The following is a 24,474-nucleotide window of genomic DNA, read 5'->3' as shown; positions in this document are numbered from 1 at the left end:
GGATAGAGATGGGAGCTCGCGGGGGAAGGGCGACGTATGGAAGGTACGAGGAGGGAAAGGTGGAGGGTGCTGGGGGTGAAAAATCGCACCGTTACCTGCAGATTCTCTGAGAATTGTCCCAGGGCAAAGAGTGCAGCGTTCCTGACAACCTGACTTTCATCCCCCAGGGCCTGACATACGATCTGCAGCATGGGCTGGAGATGCCTGAGAGAGAGAGACCAGGAAAAACCATAAGACAGACAGAACGAGACAAAAGCTGGTGTGTACATGGTGGTGTGCAGTCACTGGCCTACAGCCCTCTCCTGTCGTGCTCTGGTTACACGTACTTATGCCGGATGTGGTCCGCACAGCCCTCAGACAGCACCGCCAGACACATCAGCCCGGCCTTACGCTGATACGGGTTCATGCTGAGCAGCGCCGGCTCCATCAGCGGGGTCTGTGGCGAGAGAGACGGGAAGGGACGTCAGGAAAGGCCAAGGCCACTCAGAGTGCTGGGGGATGGCTCCGCGTGCCGAGTGCAACTCAGGGGCAGCAGAATACTCACCAGCTGAGGGAAGAGCTTCTCTGGTGGAAGGTGAAGGGCCAACATGTCAACAACCTGAGACACAGCGAAAGAGAAAAAGAGCCATGTGAGAGGCCGTGCCCAGGAAGAGCAAGAGAGAGGGAGGATCATCCCCAGGAAAAGGCCGAGGGACGGGCAGACAGCGGCAGAGAGTCACTTCCTCTTTTACCTGGACAGAGAAATGTTTGGGCGTTTGGACCTCAGCATCATCCTCTATGTCAGAGTCTTCCTCCTCGTTATCCTCGGGATCCATCTCCCCCAGGGGGGGCTCCGCGCTCATGATGGGGAAGAGGATGTTCAGGATGGGAGCCAACAGCTTCTGCTTCATTATTGCCTGCCGTGCAGAAGAGAGAGGGCCATGAGAGAGAGAGAGAGAGAGAGCCATGAGAGAGAGAGAGAGAGAGAGAGGGCCATGAGAGAGAGAGAGAGAGAGAGCCATGAGAGAGAGGAGAGAGAGAGAGAGAGAGAGAGAGCGAGAGAGAGAGGGCCATGAGAGAGAGAGAGAGAGAGGGCCATGAGAGAGAGAGGGGCCATGAGAGAGAGAGGGCCATGAGAGAGAGAGAGAGAGAGAGAGCGAGAGAGAGAGGGCCATGAGAAGAGAGAGAGAGAGAGAGGGCCATGAGAGAGAGAGAGAGAGAGGGCCATGAGAGAGAGAGAGGGCCATGAGAGAGGAGAGGGCCATGAGAGAGAGGGCCATGAGAGAGAGAGAGGGCCATGAGAGAGAGGGCCATGAGAGAGAGGGCCATGAGAGATAGAGCGAGAGAGAGACGGCCATGAGAGAGAGAGCGAGAGAGAGACGGCCATGAGAGACGGCCATGAGAGAGAGAGAGAGAGAGAGAGCCAGATACCCCGACTATCCTCTGTGCCCAAAACCCAGACCATCACTCCACTATCCTCTGCAGGGAGGGAGGGCGTCACAGAGAGATGGAGAAGGTGTGAAGGACAGACTAAGCCAAGTCACCGCCCTGAAGAACAGACTAGTGACCTCCCCGATCTTCCGCAGGGAGGCGAGTGGTTAGAAACAGCAAGAGGGGATATAGGAGGCTCTCCTCCATCACTCTGTGGGGAAGGGGAAAGCCAACGAAAACCAAACCAGTAATCCCCCTCCCAACCCCCTCACCTTGCTTTTGAGTTTGATCAGGAAGCTGATACAGGACAGAGCTTTCACCCGCAGGTTGTCCCCCAGCTCCCGGTTTGATGAAATCTGTGCAAAGGAACCAGAGGGGGGGGGGGCAATCTGTAAATGAGGTCACACTATTTTGGCATGAAATCAAGCCCCTCCCTCCTCTCGTAACAATTTGTGACAAACCTCCTTTCAATGATAACATCACAAACATAGGAAACCCCTCCCCCCCGTTATATTAAACTGCAAACAATTATCAGTCCGTGTTCAATCCCCCCGGTCAGAGCAGGAGATCATTTATGGCCCCAAAGCAAAGCATCACCAATCCCTACTCCCCCCCCCATCCCATCCCCTGGCAGGGGAGGGAGAAAGAGGTAGAGGCAACTCTTCAGCTGCCAACTCCTCTGCCGCTCTCACCTCCAGGCAGAAGTGAACAACTTCGGAGAGATGCTGGACGATGATGGACAGCTCGCTCTCCATCAGCTCATCAAAGACCTCCATCGCCTCGCTGGCCTGCACCTGCGGGTGAGACGGGCAGTAAGAGCCAGAAAGCTGGGGGGGACTCACGCAGCGGCCACTGTTCACGTGCCCAGTCGTCCAGCTTAAAGGTCAGAGAGGTAAAAAGCAGGCCGGGTACCCAGAGTCACTGCCAGCTCATCGGGCGTCTGACCCCGGCCCGCGCGCCAAGATGCAGTGCTCCGCTTAGGCGTCGGGCCCGACCCACAGCTTGCAGGGTGGGGGAGGCCGCACACGTCCGCTGTCGGTCCAGACCACGACTCAGTCTTCATTGTAAGGCCCGGCACCGAGATGCAAGTCTGCGCACCCTGAGAATTCACCGCATGTGCCCAGAGCGCCCACGTTACACTCATACAAGCAGAGACACGGGGGAGGGGGAGATGGGTGCGTTCGGCGGGACCCTCACCTCGTCCAGTCTAATTAACTCTCTAATGGCCGCGATGATCTTCGGGATCAGGGATCGCATGAGATTCTGCAATAAGAAGAGGAGACTGAGATTCCAAGTTCCACGAAGAGCCCACGTGGGGGTCTCCGAGGGAGGGAACGCAGCAAGGGACCCTGCGAGACCCCGTCACAGACCCCCTTAAAAGCAGAAGGAGAAGCAAAAAGGGAAAAGGGGCGAGACTCCATCATAGACCCTCATGGGAATGGGTGGCAAGGGAGCCAAGGATCCCGGAGAAACTCTCACAGGCCTGGGGAGCAGTGGAAGGTGGGGTGGAGGCACTGCCTTACCGTCTCGTCCGAGCCCATGTAGGAGGCCATGACGGTGATGGTCTGGATGGAGTACAAAAGCACGGTCTTGTCGCCACGATCCATCAGCGTATGGTGGAAAAGCCGCAGCAGGTCTCGGAAGTGGGGCTGGAAGGCCTCGGTACTGGCTTCCACCACGGTGCTGAGGAGCAAGAGGCCCACCTGCAGGGAGAGATGGGGGACGGAAAGCGTTACGTGGCCAGGAAGGAAGAGAGAGCCAACACAATGCCCACACGCTCCTCTCCCCTTCCTTACCTGTCTCTGCTCAGGGACAGCGCTGCGGGACGTCTGCTGCAGGAAGTGGAAGAGCTGGGGCCATCTCTGCAGAGTCTCGTTCTTCAGGACCACAGCGGCGAGCTGGGCCACAGCATGGCGCACCTTGTGCCTGCAGAGAGGGATACAATGCCTGCCCTGCATCAGCTCTCTTGGGGATGTGTTTGTTCAGTAGCGGGAGATACAGGAGAAGACAGGGGAAGAGCATTTAGGGGGTTTGTTTTACTCTTAATTACTTTTGCAATATTTCTGTATTAGGAAAAGGATCATGGAGGTGTTGTGGACAATACTTTGGAATTCCCAGCTCAGTGTGCAGTGGTGGTCAAACAAATCAAACTAAGGAAAACTGGTTCTTACCTGCTAATTTTCGTTCCGGGAATACCACGGATCGGTCCAGACTCCTGGGTTTATGCCTCCCTGCCAGCAGATGGAGACAGAGAAAGTTTCACTAGCACTGGCATATAACCCGGGGTGCCACCTGCAGTCCCTCAGTATTGACCCAAGCCAAGATTATCCCTGTAACAACTTTAAACACAAATAACTTTTTACAAACGAGCAAGGGGAAAAGAGGTTAAAACACCACCAGAAAACTGCTCGCTTAGAAAACTCCAAGCCAGGAGAACAAACCTGCAAACTTAAGCAGCTCTGCAGCCTGTATACTAACCGAATCATATCAGAAATACGAGCGGACTCTCCCTCCACACCAGGGCTGGACTCCTGGTATTCTTGGAACAAAAGTTAGCAGGTAAGAACCAAATTTTCCTTTCCTGTTCATACCCGGATCAGTCCGGACTCCTGGGATGTACCCAAGCTCCCCTACACTGGGTGCGACGTGGAGAGTCCTGCTCGAACAACCCTCTCACCAAGGCCCATGGACTCTGGGTCTTGGACATCCAAACGATAGTGTCTGGCGAAAGTGTGTAGTGCCTTCCAAGCAGCTGCCTGACAAATTTCTTGTGGCGACACCAGCTGGTACTCGGCCCAAGAAGTCGCCCGAGACCGAACTGAGTGAGCCCGCAACAAACTGCGGACCTGACTCTGCAACTTGCGTATATGATCTTCGGTAAGGAAGACCCTTGCCCTGGTGTTGAAGCGTGCCCCCAAGAACTCCAGAACCTGAAGGACTCTTCGCCAGATTCATCACCCACCCCAGTGACCTGAGCCACTGCCTGAACAGCAAGGGCTTCTGATTTTGCTCAAATGAACCAAGATGTTCTTTTTTCTGTGTGCCGCTGCCACAACCACCATCACACCTTGATGAACTTCTGTCGTTCTCTTGCCAAGATGAACAGAAGAGCACAAAATTGGAAATGCTTGCCTAGGATCATGAAGCAGAGAAACCTCTGGGAATCCGGATGGATCAGAATATGCAGATAAGCTTCAGTCAAGTCTAGAGACGCCAGGAACTCTCCCTTGCGCACTGCTGCAATCATGGACCTCAGCATTTCCATCCAAAAACGAGGAACCATGAGAGCGACATTCATCTTTTAAAATCCAAGACTGGACGGAAGGACCCTTCCTTTTTCAGGACCACGAAATATGTGGACTATCTCCCCATCCCTTGCTTCCCCATAGGAATATGGCTCTCAGCGCTTCTAACCGATCCATGGTTTCTTGAACTACCCTTCTCTTGCAGACCAAAGTGCAAGGAGGCCCCTTGAGCAAGTCCCGTAGCAGACGAGAGAATTCTAACCCGTAGCCATCTCTTATCATGCTGAGGACCCACCGGTCTGACGTGATTTTGGTCCACTCCTTGTAATTGATAGTCAGTCGCCCTCCAACAGGAGGAAAGGAGGAATGGACCGGCGTCACTTCATTGGGTGGACTTGCCTTCACCAGAGCCCTGGCCGAGACCCTCTCTATCTGGCTTTCTGCTCCCTCGAAAGGGCTGGTTCCAGGATTGCTGCCTCCCGGCATTTTGCCTCTGAGCCCCTGCCAAGGTCCTATCAGAATGAAACAGACTGTTCGTTCGAAACCGGGGCCACCCCGCAAAGAAACCTCTGTTACCTTTGGGCTTGTCCTCTGGTCTCCCTGAATCACTTCACAAGCTCCTCTAACTCGTCACCAAACAGAAGTTTTCCCTTGAAGGGTAAAGCTCCCAACCCAGACTTAGACCACACATCTGCCGACCAATTCCTTAACCAAAAGGAGCCTTCTGGCCAAAACCACAGACAACTCTTGAAGACATTCTGATGCGGTCACACAGGGCATCCGCCACATAGGCTGCTGCTGCCTCCAGACAGCAATAGTGATCTCATGACCTGCAACTGCTGAACCCAGCGTAAACTGGCCCTCTGCACGAAGCTACTGTACACAGCAGCACGAACGCCCAACGCAGACTCTGCAGATTCTTGAGATGAATTTCCAACTTCCTGTCCTGCATGTCCTTCAGCGCTGTTGATCCAGCCACAGGGATGGTGGTCTTCTTAGTGACCGCAGAGCACAGTCGTGTTCACCTTAGGAAGTACCAACAATTCAAAAGTGTCCCAGAGAAGAGAAAAGAAGAGAATACTTCCCTGAAGATGCTGGCAGAGGCTGTAGTAAAGGAGCGCAGAAGGGGGGAGGGAGCTGGACCACCAGCTGTCACCCTGCCAGCAGACTCAGGAGCAAAGTTCGGTGCTCCCAACCCCTGCGTGTCCAAATGCCTACGACCAGGGAGGAGGGTCCCACTAGAACCTCACTACCCCCCCTGGGAGACTCCAAAAAAGCTGAAAGTCTTTTTTTTTAGCTTGGATGAGAACCGCAGGTTTTGCACCACCTCCATCCGCTAGAGACAGAGAAATACTGAGGAGGTGCAGGTGGCACACCAAGTTAAGGGGCAGTGCCTGAGAAACTTTCTCTGTTTCCATCTGCTGGACAGGAGGCAAAATCCAGGAGTCTGAACTGATCCAGGTACATACAGGGAAAGAGTAAATAACCATTCCCTGTTTACGGAAGAACATGTTTTGCCATGCTGGCTCAGACCAAGGGTCCATCAGGCCCAGTATTCTGTTTCCAACAGTGGCCAATCCAGGCCACAAGTACCTGGCAGGATCCTAGAAGAGTAACAGATTCCATGCTGCTTACCCCCAGGGATAAGTAGTGGATTTCCCCTACTCCACCTTAATAATGGTTTATGGACTTTTCCTTCAGGAACTTGTACAAACTTTTAACCCAGCTACAATAACAGCTTTCACCACATCCTCCGGCAATGAATTCCAGACTTTAATTATGTGTTGAGTAAAAAAATGTTTTCTTCTATTTGTCTTAAACGTATCACCTAGTAACTTCATTTCATGCTCTCTAGTCTTTGTACTATAAAAGCATGTTTACCCTCGTGATTTTATAGATGTGCATCATACCTCCATTCAGACCTCTCTTCTCCAAGCTGATGAGCCCTAAACTATTTAGCCTTTTCTCATAAGGAAGTCATTCCCTCCCCTTTATCATTTTTGTCTCCCTTCTCTGTACCTTTTCTAGCTCCTCTGTCTTTTCTGAGAGGGGCGACCAGAAATGCACACAATACTCAAGGTGCGGTCACATCATGCATTGATATAGAACCATTATATCAATAAAAGGAATTCCTACTTTAATGCATTTTGATTTGTGTTTTGTAGAGAGCAAAATGAGAAAAAACGTACAAGGGTGTAAAAACCCTTGCAAGGCTCCGTAAGAGGCATCTGTCAATACCCCCCCCCCCCCCCCCCCCCCCCCTCCGTCCTCCCCCACGCCACACACTCACTCTGGCTCCCTCTGTATGGCATCCAACACCAGAGATTTCAGGCTGAAACACAAAAAGAGAGAAATGTGTACATTACTGGTCCAGTGAAACCATGGACATGGCAGCCCCTGGCCCTGCACCCTCACCCCGAAGCGAGGAAGGGGATAGCTTACTGCTGGGCACTACAGAAGGAGAGAGGAATCAGTGCAGGAGCGAGGCCTGGGAATGTGTTCCCTGCCAAGCATCTCATGCCAGCCCTACCTCCTCAGGTTACAGGAGTCGTCGGGGGGGGTGGGGGGGGGGGGGAGATAGTGGATGAAGGCCAGGAGAGGGGAGCATAGAAGAGAAGCCCTCACTCACTTCTCTCGGAGTGCAGTGTTCACTTGTGCCCAGTGCTTGGTCAAACGCCTCCTCACCAGCACCGCAGCAAACTGCCGGATCTGAAAGGAAACACGAGAGATGCTGAGAGGCAAGCAGGAACGGAGGTGTTGCTGAGAAGGGACGACAAAGTCCATTCAAAAGGGTACATGGGAATCCTGCCCTCCTCACCCACAGGGATCACCTCAACCCACTCACAGGGATAACCAGGCTCATCTCCTCCTCACCCACAGGGACTGCCACCCAACCCACTCATAGGGATACAGGGACCGCCACCCAACCCACTCATAGGGATACAAGCCTCATCCCCTCCTCATACGCAGGGACTGCCACCCAACCCACTCATAGGGATCAAGGCTCATCTCCTCCTCATACACAGGGACGCCACCCAACCCTCTCATAGGGATACAGGGACCGCCACCCAACCCACTCATAGGGATACAAGGCTCATCTCCTCCTCATACACATGGACTGCCACCCAACCCACTCATAGGGATACAGGGACCTCTCCCCTTCTCAAAAATATAGTCACCACTAAATCCATTCATATTGACATAGAGCTCTCTCTCTTCCTCACGCACAGACACCCCCACAAAGGCCGAATTTCCAGCACTGGGAGATACACCAGTGGCTGCTGTGGGGCTTCTCATTCACCTTACCTGAGGATTTGATGAGGTGGTGAGTACCTCACACATTACAGCGAGCACCGCAGGGTCTTTAAATGCCTCCTTCAGCTGTGCCGTGGCCTAGGTACACAGGAGGGGGGGGGGGGAATACCATGGTAATTCGGGGCATTCAAGGCTGGTGTTCCCCTCTCCCCATGGAAATCCTCCTTCCATTGAGATAATCCCAACTCTTCAAGCACTTGTGCTGTGATGGTTTCTCTCCTTCCCACCTTTGCCTCTAGGTGGGTTTTACCTGGTTTATGACAGTGTCCCCTCCCTGTTATACAATGTCACCTGCCACCCTCAGTGGAGCATCGCTTGCTCCCTGTTGCCTCCTTCACCCCATTGCCCCTGTTGGGGTACCTGTTGTATAACAGCATCCCCTTCTGATGGGGTACTTGCTCTAACACCGCAATGCCCAGGCCCTGTTGCCCCTTCCCTCACGCTGTTGCCCTCTGGCAGAGCATCTGCTACCCTCTTCCCCACCCTGCTGCCCCCTGGTGAGGTACCTGCTGTATGACAGCATTGTCCGGCTGCAGTAGGTTGGTGAGGATAGCCTCCAGAATGTGCGCCATAGCGCGGAGGGGAGCCGGACAGACTGAGGGACACGGAGAGAGAAACATATATAAATGCATATGCAATCACCAAGAGACTGAAGAGGTAGGGGCGGAAAGGAATAAATATAACCACAGAGAGAGGCCTGACAGAGCGCCGAGACCATCCCTGACAAGAGAGACAGTGGTGAATTAAAGGGCAAGAGACAGGCCAGGCCCTGGACTGTCACCCGCAAACATATCTGTATATCCTATACCTATATAGATACAGATATATAAACATGGGTGTGAGAAAGGTAGATGAGCAAATATATTTACAAATTTATCTATTTATCAACACTGCGTGTAAGAAGCACACAGGTGAAAACATTTGTATAAATACATGTGAAATTTATATTAATATGGTAGTCTGTGTGTAAGTATTGGGGGGGGGGGGGGGTGCGGGGGCGCATGTGAGTACATATGTGATGGAGAGAGTGCGTGCCAGGCTGAGCCATGACAGACACACATGCAGGGGTCAGGAGACACTGAATCTCGACAGACACACACACACACACACAGTCTGAGCCCCAGCAGAGAGAGACACACAGCTGAGGAAGACACACACACAGTTAAGGATGAGCCCCAGGAGAGACAGACAGTGAGGAGAGGCTGTCTGGGAGAGAGAAACAGTTACACACACAGGAAAGGCTGAGACCTAGCAGAGACATAAAAACAAAGCTGAGGCTGTCTGAGAAAGACACATACACACAATTACACACAAAGGAGAGGCCGAGACCCAGCAGACACACACACACAGCTGAGGCTGTCTGAGAAAGACACATACACACACACACACAATTACACACAAAGGAGAGGCTGAGACCCAGCAGAGAGAGACATACACAGCCTCTGCTGTGTAAGAGAGAGACAAAGTTACACACAGAGGAGAGGCTAAGACCCAGCAGAGACACATACAGACAGAGCTGAGGCTATCAGAGAGAGAGAGCGAGAGAGAGAGACACACACACACACACAGAGGAGAGGCTGAGACCCAGCAGACACACACACACACAGCTGAGGCTGTCAGAGAGAGACACACACACCCAGAGTTACATACAGAGGAGAGGCTGAGATCCAGCAGAGACACACACATAGTCTGAAGAAGTTGCCAGAGAGAGAGACACACACACAGACAGAGGAGAGGCTGAGATCCAGCAGACACACACAGAATCTGAAGAAGCTGCCAGAGAGAGAGAGAGAGAGAGACACACACACACACACAGACAGAGGAGAGGCTGAGAACCAGCAGACACACACACAGAGTCTGAAGAAGAAGCTGCCAGAGAGAGAGACACACACACAGTTACACACAGAGGAAAGGCAGAGACACACACAACCTAAGGTTGTCTGAAAGAGAGAGACACACAGTTACACAAAGAGGAGAGGCTGAGAGCTAGCAGAGACAGACACAGCTGAGGCTGTCTGAGAGCGAGAGACACACAGCTGAGGCTGTCAGAGAGAGAGAGAGAGACACACACACACACAGCTGAGGCTGTCAGAAAGAGAGAGACACACACAGCTGAGGCTGTCAGAGAGACACAGACAGAGGAGAGGTTGAGACCCAGCAGAGACACACACACACACACACACAGCTGAGGCTGTCAGAAAGAGAGAGACACACACAGCTGAGGCTGTCAGAGAGACACAGACAGAGGAGAGGTTGAGACCCAGCAGAGACACACACACACACACACAGCTGAGGCTGTCAGAGAGAGAGAGACACACACACAGCTGAGGCTGTCAGAGAGGGGGACACACAGTTGAGGCTGTCTGAGAGAGACACAGACAGAGAAGAGGCTGAGACCCAGCAGAGACACACACACACAGCTGAGGCTGTCAGAGAGAGAGAGACACACACACACACACAGCTGAGGCTGTCAGAGAGAGAGAGAGAGACACACACAGCTGAGGCTGTCAGAAAGAGAGAGACACACACACAGCTGAGGCTGTCAGAGAGGGACACACACAGTTGAGGCTGTCTGAGAGAGACACAGACAGAGGAGAAGCTGAGACCCAGCAGAGACACACACAGCTGAGGCTGTCAGAGAGAGAGACACACACACAGCTGAGGCTGTCAGAGAGGGACACACACAGTTGAGGCTGTCTGAGAGAGACACAGACAGAGAAGAGGCTGAGACCCAGCAGAGACACACACAGCTGAGGCTGTCTAAGAGACAGACACACACAGTTACACGCAGAGGAGAGGCTGAGATCCAGCAGGGACACACACAGAGTCTGAAGAAGCTGTCAGAGAGGGCAGGGCAGGCTGGGCGCTGCAGTCACCTCTCTCCACATGGAGAAGCAGAGAGAGAGAGAGAGACCGAGAGCCGGAGAGAGCCAGCCCGCCCCCGCCGCCGCCGGCCGACACTGCAGATCCCCATCTGCTGGAGGGAGGAGCTCACAGGCGTGCGGCTCCGTCCCCGCCCGGGCCTCGCTGCAGGGGGTGCAAAGCCCAGCCTGGCCGGGGCCCCGGCACAGAGAGAGACCCGCACGCCCAGACAGACACAGACACACACACCGCGTTACCGTCCGGCCCCGGGCCTTTACCCCCCCAGCCCGCGTGGAACTGCAGGCCCCGTTTCCTAGGCGACGGGGCCTACGCGTCCCAGCATGCACCGCGAGGGAAAGCCGAGCCGGCGCGGTCCTGCCCCCCTTTCCTCGCTCCGAGGAGAACGTCCCAGGCCTGGATCAACCTCCCCCCGGCCCTCACAGCAGGGCTGCCAAGCTACCCACGTCCAGGACGGAGACTTCTTGGCCAGTCCCGGGGATTGTTTTTTTTTAACTGCTACCCCCAGAGCATGCTGGGATTTGTAGTCCCCGATAAAATCCGGGCCTGATGTTAGCTCCAGTGGAGTCGGTGCCCCAGGACCCCTGACGCATCAGGACGGGGCTGGCCGCCAAACTGCCGGGAGAGAGGGGTCAAAAGGGGACTTGGGCCACCCCGCCTCCCCTGACCAGCTGCGCCCATAACGCCCGGCTTTATGCACCTGTGGAAATCACGCGGAAGCGACTTCGCGCGTTAGGGGCCTGGCCTAAGTTCAAGATGTCCGGAGACGTGGCCCCAGCTGCAGACGGACTCCCTCCATGCTTGACTCGGCGACCCCTTCGCGCTCATGGCTTTATAGAAGAAGCCGGACGCTCTCAGGCGCTCTACAAAGGTGGCCCATTCATTGGAAAGCAGGGGGCGCCACCTCTGATCCCCGCGGGCTGGAAACCATTCGGGGTTTTAGGAGATCCCTAATGACTATTCGCATGCATCCTACCTCAACGCTATGTAAATCAATCCTATGCAATATTTTTGTATTGTGTTAACTTATATTATGGATGTTTCTCTATAAACCACTCAGGACCCTGGATTTGCCACGGTAGAAATGTTTAAATTAATTTGGGATACCCTTAAAACCCAACTGGTTTGCAGTCTTCGAGGACCAGAGTTTAAGACCCCTGTTTTCTTAGTAACTTTTAATCTCTTGCTTGCATAGCACTGGCCAGATTTATGCAGTTTTACTGCTCCTTCGGCCTCCTTCTCTCTATGGTGTACATTCAGCGTTTGTCCGGGCCCGGCGCTACCTGGTGTGCAGAGCGTGCAATTGCAAAGGGCGGTACACCCGGTGTGGCGGCATTGGGAGCAGGGACAGGCCTATGCTGCCGCTGGTGGACCCAATCCCACCGCCAGTAGAAGGATGTTTGTGGAGCTGATCCCACCAGCGGCCGAAGAAGCAGAAGCCTGTGGTGGCACCAGTGGACCCGATCCCACTGGCAGCAGAAGAAAGAAGTCTCTGGTGGTGGACCCGAGCCCAGTAGGGGCAAAAGCAGGAAACCACAAGAGAGGAAGCCCGTCCTTCAGCTTCGCTGGTGTTGGCCCCACCGTATTCAACACTTGCGGAGCTAGAACTTTCTGTATTCTTGTGAGATAAGAAGTGCTAACACCACGAATGTTGAATTACCTTGGGGCCAGCACAGGAAGAGGAGCTGCAGAATGGCTTTTCTCCATAAAAGAAACAGGCTGACTGCAGCAGCAGAGGAGGAATGACCCATGGACCCTGACTGCCTGTTCAGCATGTGTGTGAGAGTGAAAGGGGAGGCTGCCTGGGTTGGGGGTGTGAGTGAATGAGAGCCTGCCTGGGTTGCGTGTGTGTGTAAATGGGAGCCTTCCTGGGATAGGGTTGTGTGTGTGTACCTACATGCATGAGAGCCTTCCTGGGATGAGCAGATGTGTGTGAGAGAATGGGAGTCTGCCTGGCATGTGTAGGTGTAAATGGGAGCTGGGGGGTGGTTAGAGAGAGAAAAAAGGGACTGCAGGTGGATACCAACCTACCACCAGCTGAAATGAAAATGAGGACCTGGGGCTGCTGGTAGATCCTAACCAAAGAAGAGCTGAAGATGCCTGTGGGTATATATAAGAGAGGAGAAAGTTTGTGCATCCCACTCCTACTTCTCCACCACAATCCCAGAGTGATTGGAAATCAAAAGTTCCCACATATGAAGAGTGTGAATGTTTTAAATCTGTTTGTTTTATTTTTCAGGTGTTATATGCCCTTATGAAATATTTTATGGGTGTTTGGGGCATTTAAAAAAACTTGTATGAGTTTTTAATTATTTGCTCTTTTATTCATCAGCTTTTTTTTTATAACTATTAGTATGTTTTTAGTATTATGATTATGTATTTATTTATTGATTTTGTTTGAGGAATGGTGATGGTTCTGTTTTTTTCAGTGTCTGGGTTCTTGCGGTTTCCAGTTCAGTTTTTGTCTGCAGTTTGTATTTCTACTTCATGGTTGCTCTATTCTGTATTGGATGAGGGTCTGTTTATGTTCTGCATGTGTGACTGAGGTGAGGCATTCTCCTAATAGGAAGTGTATTAAGACTTTCAGAAGATCAAGCCCACATCACAATAGGCCTAATAGCATATGGCTTCCAAGTGCAGGGATTTCTGGTTGGCATCACAGCAGTGCATGTAAATAGAATGATTTTTACCTCAGAATACTGTAATTTTTCATTTAAATATAAATGCATAACTCTTTAGCTGTGTGTGTAGAATTGTGTGTGCGTGTGGTTGTGCAAGGCTAGGAGGTTCGCCTCGGGCACTTAATACCCTTGCACCAACCACGGGTTTGGGGAGGGGGAGGGGGGGGGGGAGATGGTGTCAGTTTTTAGGCCCAGGATAGAGAATGAATGAACGGGAAGGGCCAGCACAGTAATTGTTTGCACAGGGCAGCTAAAAAGCTAGCACCGCTGTGGGTCTGTCTATCCGCAGCAGAAGTTCTCAACCCAGTCAGATTTTCAGGACATAATGCAATCAATAATCAGGTGAGAGATCTGTCTACAGTGAAAGCAGTGCCTATTCACTGTGGGTATCCGGAAAACCTGGCGGGCTAGGTCTGTGCAGCAGAGGCGGTGGAGAAGCCTCATGCACTGTCACTTCCGGCCGCTAACAGGAATCAGAGCTTTACTTCTCCCAGGGAGCTCTGCTTTCTTCAAGCAGCTGCCAGCCTCGCATGCCCGGGGTAATATCACCTCCTTAAGGCTATTGCTGCTTGCCTCATTCTCAGGAGAAAGAAGTTTGACCTCTGCTGGGGGCTCAACCTATGGCCATTGGCACAAAGAGGGAACAGCACCCAACTTTCTGCTCTCATGAATTCCCAGCCCTTCCGTGACCCACGGATGAGGTCTCCCTCCCAGGCCAATAAAACTACACCACTCGCTCTTCATTTTCTGACTTTTATTACAAAAAGAGTCATCAAGAACTGTAAAAAGGAAGCAAGGGGGGAGGAGAGGTCAATTCAAGAAATTCCAAAAAGCAGAAAACAAAAAGAAAAAAAAATTCAATCTGAAAGTCCACAAATATATATATATTCATTACATTGTATTTATAATCTATTTAAAGTTATTTGTATAAGTTCCTGTATAAACCCTCCTGATGGCGACCCCTCTCCACAAAGTTCGAGTGCTAAAAACAATTTAAGGGGAAAAAAAAAACTGCAAATGAGGCACCAGACGTCATTGAACAGAAATGGACCGAATTGGCATTTAGGATGCAGGAGGCGAAGGCTGTTCCTCCCTCCTCACAAAAAAAGAGCAAGGAATTTACAGGCAACACAACAGGCGTGTACACTTAGGTGGGTGTAAATGAGCCCGGCCTTGGAGTAGCAGCACCCACGTGTATGCATGGCAAAGTACCTCCATACGCAGAGCTGCCTGAAAAAGAAAGGTGCCTTGCACGCACACGCAACCGCCAAGCGCTCTAGAGGAGAGCGCCTCGCGCATGCTCGCAACCGCCAAGCGCTCTAGAGGAGAGCGCCTCGCGCATGCTCGCAACCGCCAAACGCTCTAGAGGAGAGCTCCTCGCGCACGCAACCGCCAAGCGCTCTAGAGGAGAGCTCCTCGCGCACGCAACCGCCAAGCGTTCTAGAGGAGAGCTCCTCGCACGCAACCGACACATTCTAGAGGAGAGCGCCTCGCGCATGCTCGCAACCGACACATTCTAGAGGAGAGCGCCTCGCGCATGCTCGCAACCGCCAAACGCTCTAGAGGAGAGCTCCACGCACACGCTCGCAACCGCCAAACGCTCTAGAGGAGAGCTCCACGCACACGCTCGCAACCGCCAAACGCTCTAGAGGAGAGCGCCACGCACGCAACCAAATGTTCTAGAGAGCTCCTTGCACAAATGTGCACACAACCATTTAAGTCCTAGAGAGCAGCTCCTTGCACATACTCAACCACCAAAAAAGGAGAGATTGTGAAACACATGCACTTACCTCCAGCCTTTTCATACTTCCGTTAAGGAGAAAGTGCAGGAAGAGAAAGGGAAGAAGAGAATCTCAAGGGTACAGAAACTCTCCCCCATCCTAGATTAGGATAATCTCGTCATGCATGCAGCCCTCCACCCTGCAGCCATTCCTCTTCCATCGCTGCTCGTCTCACTTGCAAGCTCCCTGCAGCACTCGGCTTCTGCAAGGATTGCTAAGCTAACATTGAGGGGGGTGGCTCATTTGTTATCCCACTATGCTACCTGAAAAATGCCCAACCTTAAAGACCCTGCTCCCTCCTATCACCCTACCCGAGGAATGAGACATGCCTTGGGCTCCTCCAGCACATTAAAGTCAATGATTGCTCCAGGAAAGAGTCTGCCTCTGTTCCCTCCCACCGTGGTAGAAAGTGAGCCAGAGTTTCTCGGAGTCCCTGCCATAGAGGGGAGGAAAGAGTTGACGGGCGGCTGCAGCAGCTTCAGTCCATCTTCAAGTTCACGTAGATGTAACGGATAAATTTGAGCGAGGCAGCAAAAGAGACTGTGCCCAGCATAAGAAAGAAGACGTAAGCGGTGAGGAAGGAGTAGCCAAAAAACTCCACGGTCTGCACGGCCCCCGACATGTTGGAGCGGCGAGAGTAGTAGAAGACGGAGTACAGGAAGATGAAGGCCCCCGTGGAGCCGGTGCTGAGAACGGAGCGCCACCACCAGCGGTAGTCCTCTCCCGAGAGCTGAAAGTAGGTCAGCGCCACCGAGATGCAGGCTCCGACGCTCAGCAGGATGGCGAAGACCAGGAAGAGGATCCCGTAGAGTGTATACTGCTCCCGGCCCCACACCGTGGCGAAGATGTAGTACAGCTCCACGGAGATGGCACTGCGGAGAAAGGCAGGAAGGGGGGAAGAAAGGGCAGGGACAAAGAAGATTATTCGCAGAGCAAATGCAAAAGGTTTGGGGAAAGAAAGCATGAATGTGTATGCATGTGATCTGCAGAGAGTCAGGGACCGAGCCGAGGCACAGGGAGATAAAGTGACTCCCCCAGGGTCACACACAGAGAGTCAATGACAAAACATTGGACTGCATCAAAGCTGTAATGAAATGGATAAGTGACGCTCATTACCTGAAGGGAAGGAAGCCTCCAATGGTCATGTGCACCAGGGTGGACTTGTACCAGGGCTGGCGCGGGATCTCTCGAGCAATGTTCTTGGTCCGGCAGGGAGCATCAAAACTGCCAGCGCTGTTCTTGCCGAAGATGCCACCGATGACCGTGAGAGGGAAGCCAACCACAAGCCACACGGTGAGGAGCAGAAGGATGGTGGTGGCAGGCAAAGCCTGTGTGGAGCCATTGGCCCAATGGACTGAATTCACCACACTCCAGGTCAGGAAAAAGGGGGCTGCAAAGAGACGCAGCTGCGTTTATTTCTTTCTTTCCAAGCATTTAATGTTCTGCTCTTATCCGGATCACAAAACATTACAGCAGTTTAACAAGTTATTATCAGAGCACATAACCAACAGTACAGAAACACAGGTCAAACTATACCAGACAATGCCAGAACATAAGAACGTGCCATACTGGGTCAGACCAAGGGTCCATCAAGCCCAGCATCCTGTTTCCAACAGAGGCCAATCCAGGCCACAAGAACCTGGCAAGTACCCAAAAACTAAGTCTGTTCCATGTTACCATTGCTAATGGCAGTGGCTATTCTCTAAGTGAACTTAATAGCAGGTAATGGACTTCTCCTCCAAGAACTTATCCAATCCTTTTTTAAACACAGCTATACTAACTGCACTAACCACATCCTCTGGCAACACATTCCAGAGTTTAATTGTGCACTGAGTAAAAAAGAACTTTCTCCGATTAGTTTTAAATATAAGTTAACTAAAAGGACGAACATAACTTAAGAGAGACAATACTGAGCTGTCGAGTGGCGAGTAGTAACACAGCCTGACTGCAGTATCTCCGAGCAGCCCAGAAATACCGTTCTGTATCAGCGTCTCGCAGCTTTCGTTGTCTTCCTGATTAGGACATTTGTCAAGCAAGCTTGAGCTATGGAGATGGGCTCACGTAGGTCTTCTCTGCTACCCCGACTGACCCCCAGCGCAAACAGACCAGACTCAGCTCCCCCCCCCACGGGAGTCTGTACTCTCCCCGCACCCCGGCCGTGCACGTACCCGAGAAGAGACTGGTGGTGAGAATGATGTTCCAAGCCCAGCGCTCTCCTCCAATCTTGCGGTAGAACTTGCTGGATACGTAGCCAGAGATGCAGCAGGTGAGCGCGTACAGCAGGATGGCAGCCGAGTTTATAGCGCCATGACGATGGACATTAAACATGCCCAGGAGGGCCATGGCGATGATACCTGGGGGAGCGAAGACAGCTAGATTACTTTCAATAACCAGGGCGAATGGACAGAAGGAGGGGGCGGGGTCAAAAAGCGGCAGGTTACATCTGCAGCTACCTAAACCCGGCGAAGCAGAGGAATGCACGGATAGCACGTAACCCCATTAACTGGCGGAGTTCACACACGTGCCATGTATACGTTACACGGGAAGAGAATGCTGTCATTCTGATTCCGGAGGTTGCTCTTGCACCTCTCGTAAGGGCAGAGATCGCCAGCAATGCAGAAATATGACTGGATCTTATTTTCGAGATTACTCATTAAAAAAACCCAACCCAAAAGCAACATGCACACATGGAGAGCACCCGATGGTGTTACTGCATGCCCGCGACTTCTTGACTGATCAAGGTTATTCAGCGCTAGGTCAGGTAACATCAACTGCACCCACAGGAAATGTTCTTGCAATTCACAACCCAGAGAAGGGTGAGGAACTGGGTGACCACGCCCAGCGCCCTTACCAGTGCCCAGGGCAAGGAACTGGGTGCCCACGCCCAGCACAGCACAGAGCAAGCTCTTGTAAGGCGGGAAGCGGAAGACATCGGTGTGGATGATCTTCCAGCCGTTGTCACCCTGGTCAAAGTCCTCGCCAGCGTCCTCGTCCAGGTTGTAGCGTGCAAGGTCGCTCTTTAGCACCCGCATCAGGATGATGACCACAAAGCCAGTCAGAAGAAAAACCAGCACCAGCGAGTTGATGATGGAAAGCCAGTGGATCTCCAGGGTCTTGGGGAAGAAGCTGGCATCGCGCAGGCGGTCCCCGCGGCGCTCATAACTCACGGAGGTCTCAAACCAGCGCACGCTGTAGGTGTGGGTCAGACTGAGCGTCTCCCGGGCATCGTCCAAGCTAAAGGGTTTGACATCCTGCACGCTCACGTTAGCAAAGATGATGCGGTCACCACTGTAGTCCACATTGAAGTCCAGGTGGGCCCAGAGTCCCACCTTGTGAGTGTGGGGCAGGAAGCCACTCTCCTCCATGTAACCAAGGAAGCCTCGGATAGGGATCTCGTCCAGAACAAACTCAAAGTAATACAGTTCCTCGATAGCCTGCCGCAGGATCTGCACCTGGAGAGAGAGAGCAGAAATCAGGACCCCCTCAGTATCCATTCTTGATAGCAGGAATCAATCTTTGGAATAAACTACCCACAGATCTACGCCAAGAACCATGCCACAAGAAATGTAAACAGAACTTAAAAACATGGCTGTTTAAACAAGCCTACAATTTGTGAAATCTATCCATTCAGTCTCTTATATTTTAATATGACATTTATATAATAATATCTTTTCCTTACAATCAGTTACTATTTCAGTAAAACTAAGCACACCTTTCAATATACCTACTATTATAGTAATGAACTGACAATTAATTCTGAATTTTCAAGAAATGACATATTCTTGTGCTCTATATTCTCAATCTGTAATATTTGAACTGCTAATTCTGTACTGATACACTTGATCTTCCAGTCCTTTTACACCACTACTGAATTCTTGTTTAGTTTATTGTCATTTTAATTTAATTTATTAGTTATAGTTTTATTGTTATTAACTATGTTTCATTCTATAATTAATTTGGATTGTAAAGCTTGTTGCTAATTTATGTTCTTTGTAAACCGAGGTGATGTTTGTTAACAAGCCGCAGTATATAAAAATCCTTAAATAAATAAATACCCTCCCTATACATTTCCTCAGTGGTGGTCTGCACTAAAGTAGAGGACTGACAATACTCCCAGCATAGCAGATATACTATGATTTATCCATACACCACCCTCCCCGTATTTCCCCCAACAGCTTTCCCCATACTACCTCTCCTCACCTGAAAAGTGTGTCCCTGCCACTCCCCAACCCCACCTTCCTCACACAGTCTCACCTGGCTAGCATCAAGTTTCATCTCACACAGCGGGACGTTGTCCATGTTCTGACGGAAGTGGATTTTGTACATGGACTCTGCCATCCGGTCCCCATCCAGCACCTCCCCGAGAGTGAGGCTCTTGTGGCGGATCTCCTTTGGGGAGCAGACTGGCAGCTGGTAGTAGTGATATGTCTCCTGGGGGTTGTGGTATGGCCCCACCTTGTTCACATACAGCATTACTTGGTCCCCAGTCTTGTAGCGGCTGTCACCTGCTGATCGATCTATGTTGGCAAAGAGGACGAGCCATAACAGGCAAAAGCGGTGAACACCGACCACAGCGACCATCACTGGGACCCAGGGTCTGATATCTATACTGGGGAGAGGAGAGGGTTGATAGCAAGAGAGATGAAGAGGAGGAGGATAGAGAGGGAGAAGGGCAGAAAAAAAAGAAAAGGAAGAAATTTAGCTCCATTAAAGTTTGCAGAGACATGCACCCTGACCCCACACAGGGGTGCTCCAGTGATGCAGCCCCTCGTCCTTCCTGAATCTTCGGAACTGATTTCACGTGAAGATAAAAATCCCCTGCGAAGCTTTATCGCATCCCCCTTCTCCTCCATTTCCCTACACAGAAGATGCACCATCTCCTCTTCCCATCCCTCTCCTGTTCTCCTTCACCCTAACTCCTCTCCCCTTCCCCTCATTCTTTACTGCAAAGGTTAAAAGTTGACAAGCATGGGCATTGTTTAAAAATACCGTCTCGGAAGCACAGATCAGATGAATTCCATGCATTAAAAAAGGTGGAAGGAAGGCAAAATAACTACTGGCATGGTTAAAACGATACGGTGAGAGTGGCTATTCTAGGCAATAGATCATCCTTCAAAAAATGGAAAAGGGATCTGAACGAAGAAAACAGGAAACAGCATAAGCACTGGCAAGTTAGATGCACAGCAGAGAAGGCAAAGATAGAATCTGAAAATAAATCTGCTGTGGAAGTAAAAACTTATACTAACAGACTTGTTCAGGCAAATTCAAAGCAAAAAGCCTGAAGGGAGTCAGTTACATCATCAGATGATGAAGGGGAAAAAGGGGCTTTAAGGGAAGACAAAGCCAAAGCAGATAAAGTGATTTCTTTGCTTCAGCTTTTATTGAGAAAGAAGTAAGGCAGACACCCTTGCCAGAAGTGATATTTAAAGGTGACAACTCAAAAGAACTGAAACAAATCTCTGTGAACCTGGAATATGCATTCCAGAATGCTGAAAGAATTGAAAAAAATAAAATTGCAGACTTACTAATTACTAATCTATGAACTATCATTAAAATCAGCTGCAGTACACCAAGACTGGAGGGTGGCCAACATAAGCCCAGTTTTTTAAATGGTGTCCAGGAGTGATTCAGGAAACTATAGACATGTAAGCCTGATGTCAATGCAGGAAAAATGGTTGAACCTATTATACAGAACATATAGTTGAATGAGACAAAGCCAATATGGATTTAGTCAAAGGAAGTCTTGTCTCACCCATCTGTTACATTTTTTTGAAGGCGTGAATAAACATGGATAAATGAGCCAGTTGATTTAAAAAAAAATTATTTAAAATCACTTATTTCCTGTGCCTGTCAAAGTTTGGGGCAGGATATATAGTAATATAGATAATATAAAACAAGTAATATAAAATAATATGAAATTAAACATAACCATATACAGGACATACAGTAAACTTCTGTGGCAGGGGACTATCTTTGCTTAAAAGAGTTTAATGCATATCTGTTTTTTTCAGAAAACATTTGACAAAATACCTCATGAGAGATTCTTGAGGAAATTAAAAAGTCATGAGATAGAAGGCAATGTTCTATTGTGGACTGAGAGCTGGTTAAACAATAGAAAACAGAGAGTAGGGCTAAATGATTAATTTTGTCAATGGAGAAAAGTCAAATAGTGGATGCCTGAAGAATCTGTACTGAATCTTATAGCTACACAATGCAAGGTTCCAAATTGGGAGTCACCACCAAGAAAAGGGTCTAGGGGCAATTGCCGATAATATGTTGAAATCCTCCACTCAGTGTGCAGTGAGGCCAAACAGAATGCCAAGAATTATTAGGAAAGGAACAGAGAATATCCTAATGCCTCTGTATCGCTCCATGGTACAACCTCATCTTTATTGTGTGCAATTCTGGTCACCACATCTCAAAAAAGACATAGCAGAATTATAAAAGGTACAGAGAAGGGGGACCAAGATGATAAAAGGGATGGAACAGCTCCCCTATGAAGAAAGGCTAAAGAGGTTAGGACTCTTCAGCTTGGAGCAGAGACGGCTGAGGGGAGATATGACAGAGGTCTATAAAATAATGAGTGGAATGGAACAAGTAAACATTAATCAGTTTGTTTACTCTTTCAAAATGTACAAAGATCAGAGCACATACAATGAAGTTACTGGGTAATACATTTAAAACTAATAAGAGAAAATATTATTTTACTCAATGTATAAGTAATCCCTGGAATTTGCTGCCAGAGGATGTGGTGAAAGCTATTAATGTAGCTGCATTTAAGAAAGATTTAGACAAATTCCTGGAGGAAAAGTCCATTAACCATTAATAAGCTGGAGTTGCAGCAATCCACAGCTTATTTTTGGGATAAGCAGCTTGGAATCTCTACTCCTTGGGTTCCTGCCAGGTACTTGTTACCTGGCTTGGCCACTGCTGCAAACAGGACACTGGGCTTGATGGATCCTTAGTCTGATCCAGTATGGCGAGGCTTACTTTCTTATATCTCCTCTCCCCTCCCCATTCTGCACCCTATCTCTTTCCATCCCATCCCCTCATTCTTCCCTCCCTCCTTCCTACCCCGGGCCCCCATTCTCCCCCTCTCTATCCCAGCGCTGCCACCTGCCCCGGACCCTCTCCTCCTTCCCACACCAGCCCCTCATCCTGCACCCTATTCTCTCTTCTTCCCTATCCTATCCCCTTGTCCCCCTCCCCCGCGCGCACTCACCGTCACGTCAGCGGCTACCGGATCACCCGTTCCGCTTCTCTCCGCGCAGCCGCAGACCCGCCCCACCCTGCGGTCCGTCCGTATGACGTCGCGAGCTGCCCGGGAGAAGCGCCTGCCCGGAGCCGGCGAGCGGCGAGAGGAACCGGCCCCTGTATCCTGCCAGCGCCGGACGGGACCGGCTTCTCGCTGCCGCCGGGCGGGAGTCCTTCAGGCGCTCGCCGAGGGCATCTAAGCCACGTCGACGGCGCTCGAAGACCCCATCCCCTCCCTCCAGCCATCTCCGCTTCCGTCTTCGGCCCTGACGTACTCGCGGGGGACACACGTCAACGTCGCGTCAATAGCAACTGGGACAGAAGAGGACGCCAGGGGCGGACGCTTCGCGCGCGTGCGCAGATCGCCACCTCTTTTTTTTTCCCTAAAACTTTATTAAATAACAGGCAGTTAACAGGGAAATATGATATACTTTAAGAACAAACAGCATCAAAACAAAGGAATGTAAAAAAAAAAAAGTCCCCCAAGCATTCCAACAATGAATAAGTATAAATAATAAACTACAATATTACAGATAAAGCCAGGGCCATGTGCTCTTTAAACACACTTATTTTTAATAGTAAATCTTGAAGCCCTGGCCCCTTTCCTGCTCCTGAGGCTCAAGCTGGGCTGTGGTATCCGATCATGCCGGACGATGAAAGGCTGATGCGGGCCTTGCTCTTACGGTGGTGCCTGTACACATTGTCCTACATTATGGACACCAAGCAGAAGCTCTCTTTGGCACAATGCAAATATTAAGGGTATTAGCAGTGAATTTCAGAGATTTCGAGCATCTGCAACATAAAACATACCCCTGTCTTATGAGTGAGGTTCATTCCTGTCATGGTGAAGGAGTCTGAACGCTTCAACCTGACAAAGGACTTCATGTACCAGAATTCCCTGCTTCATGACGGGTTTACTTACAGTCTGCAATACAGCTGTAATTAGGACATTGAGAAACTCTCTGTCAGCACATTGCACTTTTTCATTTTTTTGGCTTCGCTGTTCTTATTCTCTGATAAGCTTTCACTGCTGTAACCTAGATTAGAACAATGGATGTATTATGTGATGGGCTGTATTACTGCAGACTCGCGAATTCCTTTCCAGAACTGCAAGTCCCAGCAGCCTCTCCTGCAGAACATGGGAGAAGTTTCACGAAAGTTCCAGGGTGTCTAGGGAGGGGGTCAGTAGCCCCTTCAGCCGGAATATGCTCGCTCAGCAGTGCTTAGAACGCATGTGTAAAAGATAAGAACTGTAAAGTGCATAAGAGTCTGCTCCTGAAGGGGAGGGGCATGCAGTTGTACTGAGCCTTTGTCTTAGCTGCATCTTGCTGGCAATAAAAGTCTATCTTTACGGATCAGTTGTCTGGGCCTCCTTACTGACTAAAAAGAGACGGTTACAATGGGAGAAGCAAAATCAACCCCTTTGGAGACATTACACTCTCAAAAACACACACACACATGATGGGTGACTGAGTCTAAAGCTCACGAACCATTCCCAGTCCCCACTCTGATAGAAAAGCAAACAAAAGAAAAATAAACATCCTTACTTCCCAGTTCACCTAGGGGCCGACGCAATAAAGTGTGCCTAGCCCAGCACACAGGTTAACGGGCATTTTTGATGCGCTAGACTAACACCTAAGGCAATAAGGGGAATAGCGCATCCAAAATGCTTGCCCAAATAACTATGTAGCTGTTTCATGTGACAATGCTCATCACATATAAATTCCATGTAGATGAGGCTATTAGCAGTAAATCTGTGGGCACCCAACACACACTTTTTAACCCGGCAAATTTTAACACCAGCCCCGGAGCTGGCGTTGTCATTCACAAGTCACAGAGGAACCACAGAGAACAGCAGATCTACTAAAGAATTAATGAAATAGATAGATTACAAAAAAAAAAAATTCT

The 24,474-nt window shown here is 50.5% G+C and overlaps 2 protein-coding genes across 10 annotated transcripts in view; both read right to left on the bottom strand.

Moving 5' to 3' along the window:
* IPO4 (importin 4) overlaps nucleotides 1-11,570 on the bottom strand; it is a 50,956-nt gene extending 39,386 nt beyond the window's left edge. Inside the window, exons 1-14 of one of the 8 annotated variants that reach the window (XR_003853167.1) lie at nucleotides 11,090-11,187; nucleotides 8,477-8,565; nucleotides 7,962-8,048; nucleotides 7,285-7,364; nucleotides 6,946-6,987; nucleotides 3,207-3,336; nucleotides 2,934-3,113; nucleotides 2,608-2,673; nucleotides 2,103-2,204; nucleotides 1,683-1,766; nucleotides 732-896; nucleotides 545-598; nucleotides 327-436; nucleotides 96-204 (exon numbers count right to left, since the gene is read on the bottom strand). Coding sequence is in view for 7 of the 8 variants with exons in the window: in XM_029581978.1 (XP_029437838.1) it covers nucleotides 96-204; nucleotides 327-436; nucleotides 545-598; nucleotides 732-896; nucleotides 1,683-1,766; nucleotides 2,103-2,204; nucleotides 2,608-2,673; nucleotides 2,934-3,113; nucleotides 3,207-3,336; nucleotides 6,946-6,987; nucleotides 7,285-7,364; nucleotides 7,962-8,048; nucleotides 8,477-8,542 (1,275 nt within the window). In the remaining variant the exon portion in view is untranslated. Of the gene's footprint in view, nucleotides 1-95; nucleotides 205-326; nucleotides 437-544; nucleotides 599-731; nucleotides 897-1,682; nucleotides 1,767-2,102; nucleotides 2,205-2,607; nucleotides 2,674-2,933; nucleotides 3,114-3,206; nucleotides 3,337-6,945; nucleotides 6,988-7,284; nucleotides 7,365-7,961; nucleotides 8,049-8,476; nucleotides 8,566-10,749; nucleotides 11,054-11,081; nucleotides 11,188-11,296; nucleotides 11,505-11,550 lie in introns of those variants that run through there. The other 7 variants (XM_029581978.1, XM_029581975.1, XM_029581972.1 and 4 more) reach the window with 7 other exon arrangements.
* Nucleotides 11,571-14,270: 2,700 nt separating this feature from the next.
* On the bottom strand, nucleotides 14,271-22,825 carry TM9SF1 (transmembrane 9 superfamily member 1). 2 transcript variants are annotated; one of them, XM_029581026.1, is made up of 6 exons: nucleotides 22,535-22,825; nucleotides 19,567-19,921; nucleotides 18,164-18,764; nucleotides 17,481-17,666; nucleotides 16,429-16,702; nucleotides 14,271-16,184 (listed from the first exon to the last, which is right to left on the bottom strand). In XM_029581026.1, the coding sequence occupies exons 2-6, from the start codon at nucleotides 19,891-19,893 to the stop codon at nucleotides 15,791-15,793; spliced, it is 1,782 nt and encodes a 593-aa protein (XP_029436886.1). In that variant the 5' UTR covers nucleotides 19,894-19,921; nucleotides 22,535-22,825; the 3' UTR covers nucleotides 14,271-15,790. The 2 variants fall into 2 exon arrangements, with proteins under 2 accessions (XP_029436886.1, XP_029436885.1); XM_029581025.1 differs by having other exon boundaries at nucleotides 19,567-19,916.
* Nucleotides 22,826-24,474: the final 1,649 nt, after the last annotated feature.

This window comes from Rhinatrema bivittatum, chromosome 16, assembly GCF_901001135.1.
Source record: "Rhinatrema bivittatum chromosome 16, aRhiBiv1.1, whole genome shotgun sequence".
In the NCBI taxonomy this organism is placed as follows: Eukaryota; Metazoa; Chordata; class Amphibia; order Gymnophiona; family Rhinatrematidae; genus Rhinatrema; species Rhinatrema bivittatum.
Note: the sequence above shows the minus strand (reverse complement) of the source record. Positions and strands in the feature narration are given on the sequence as shown.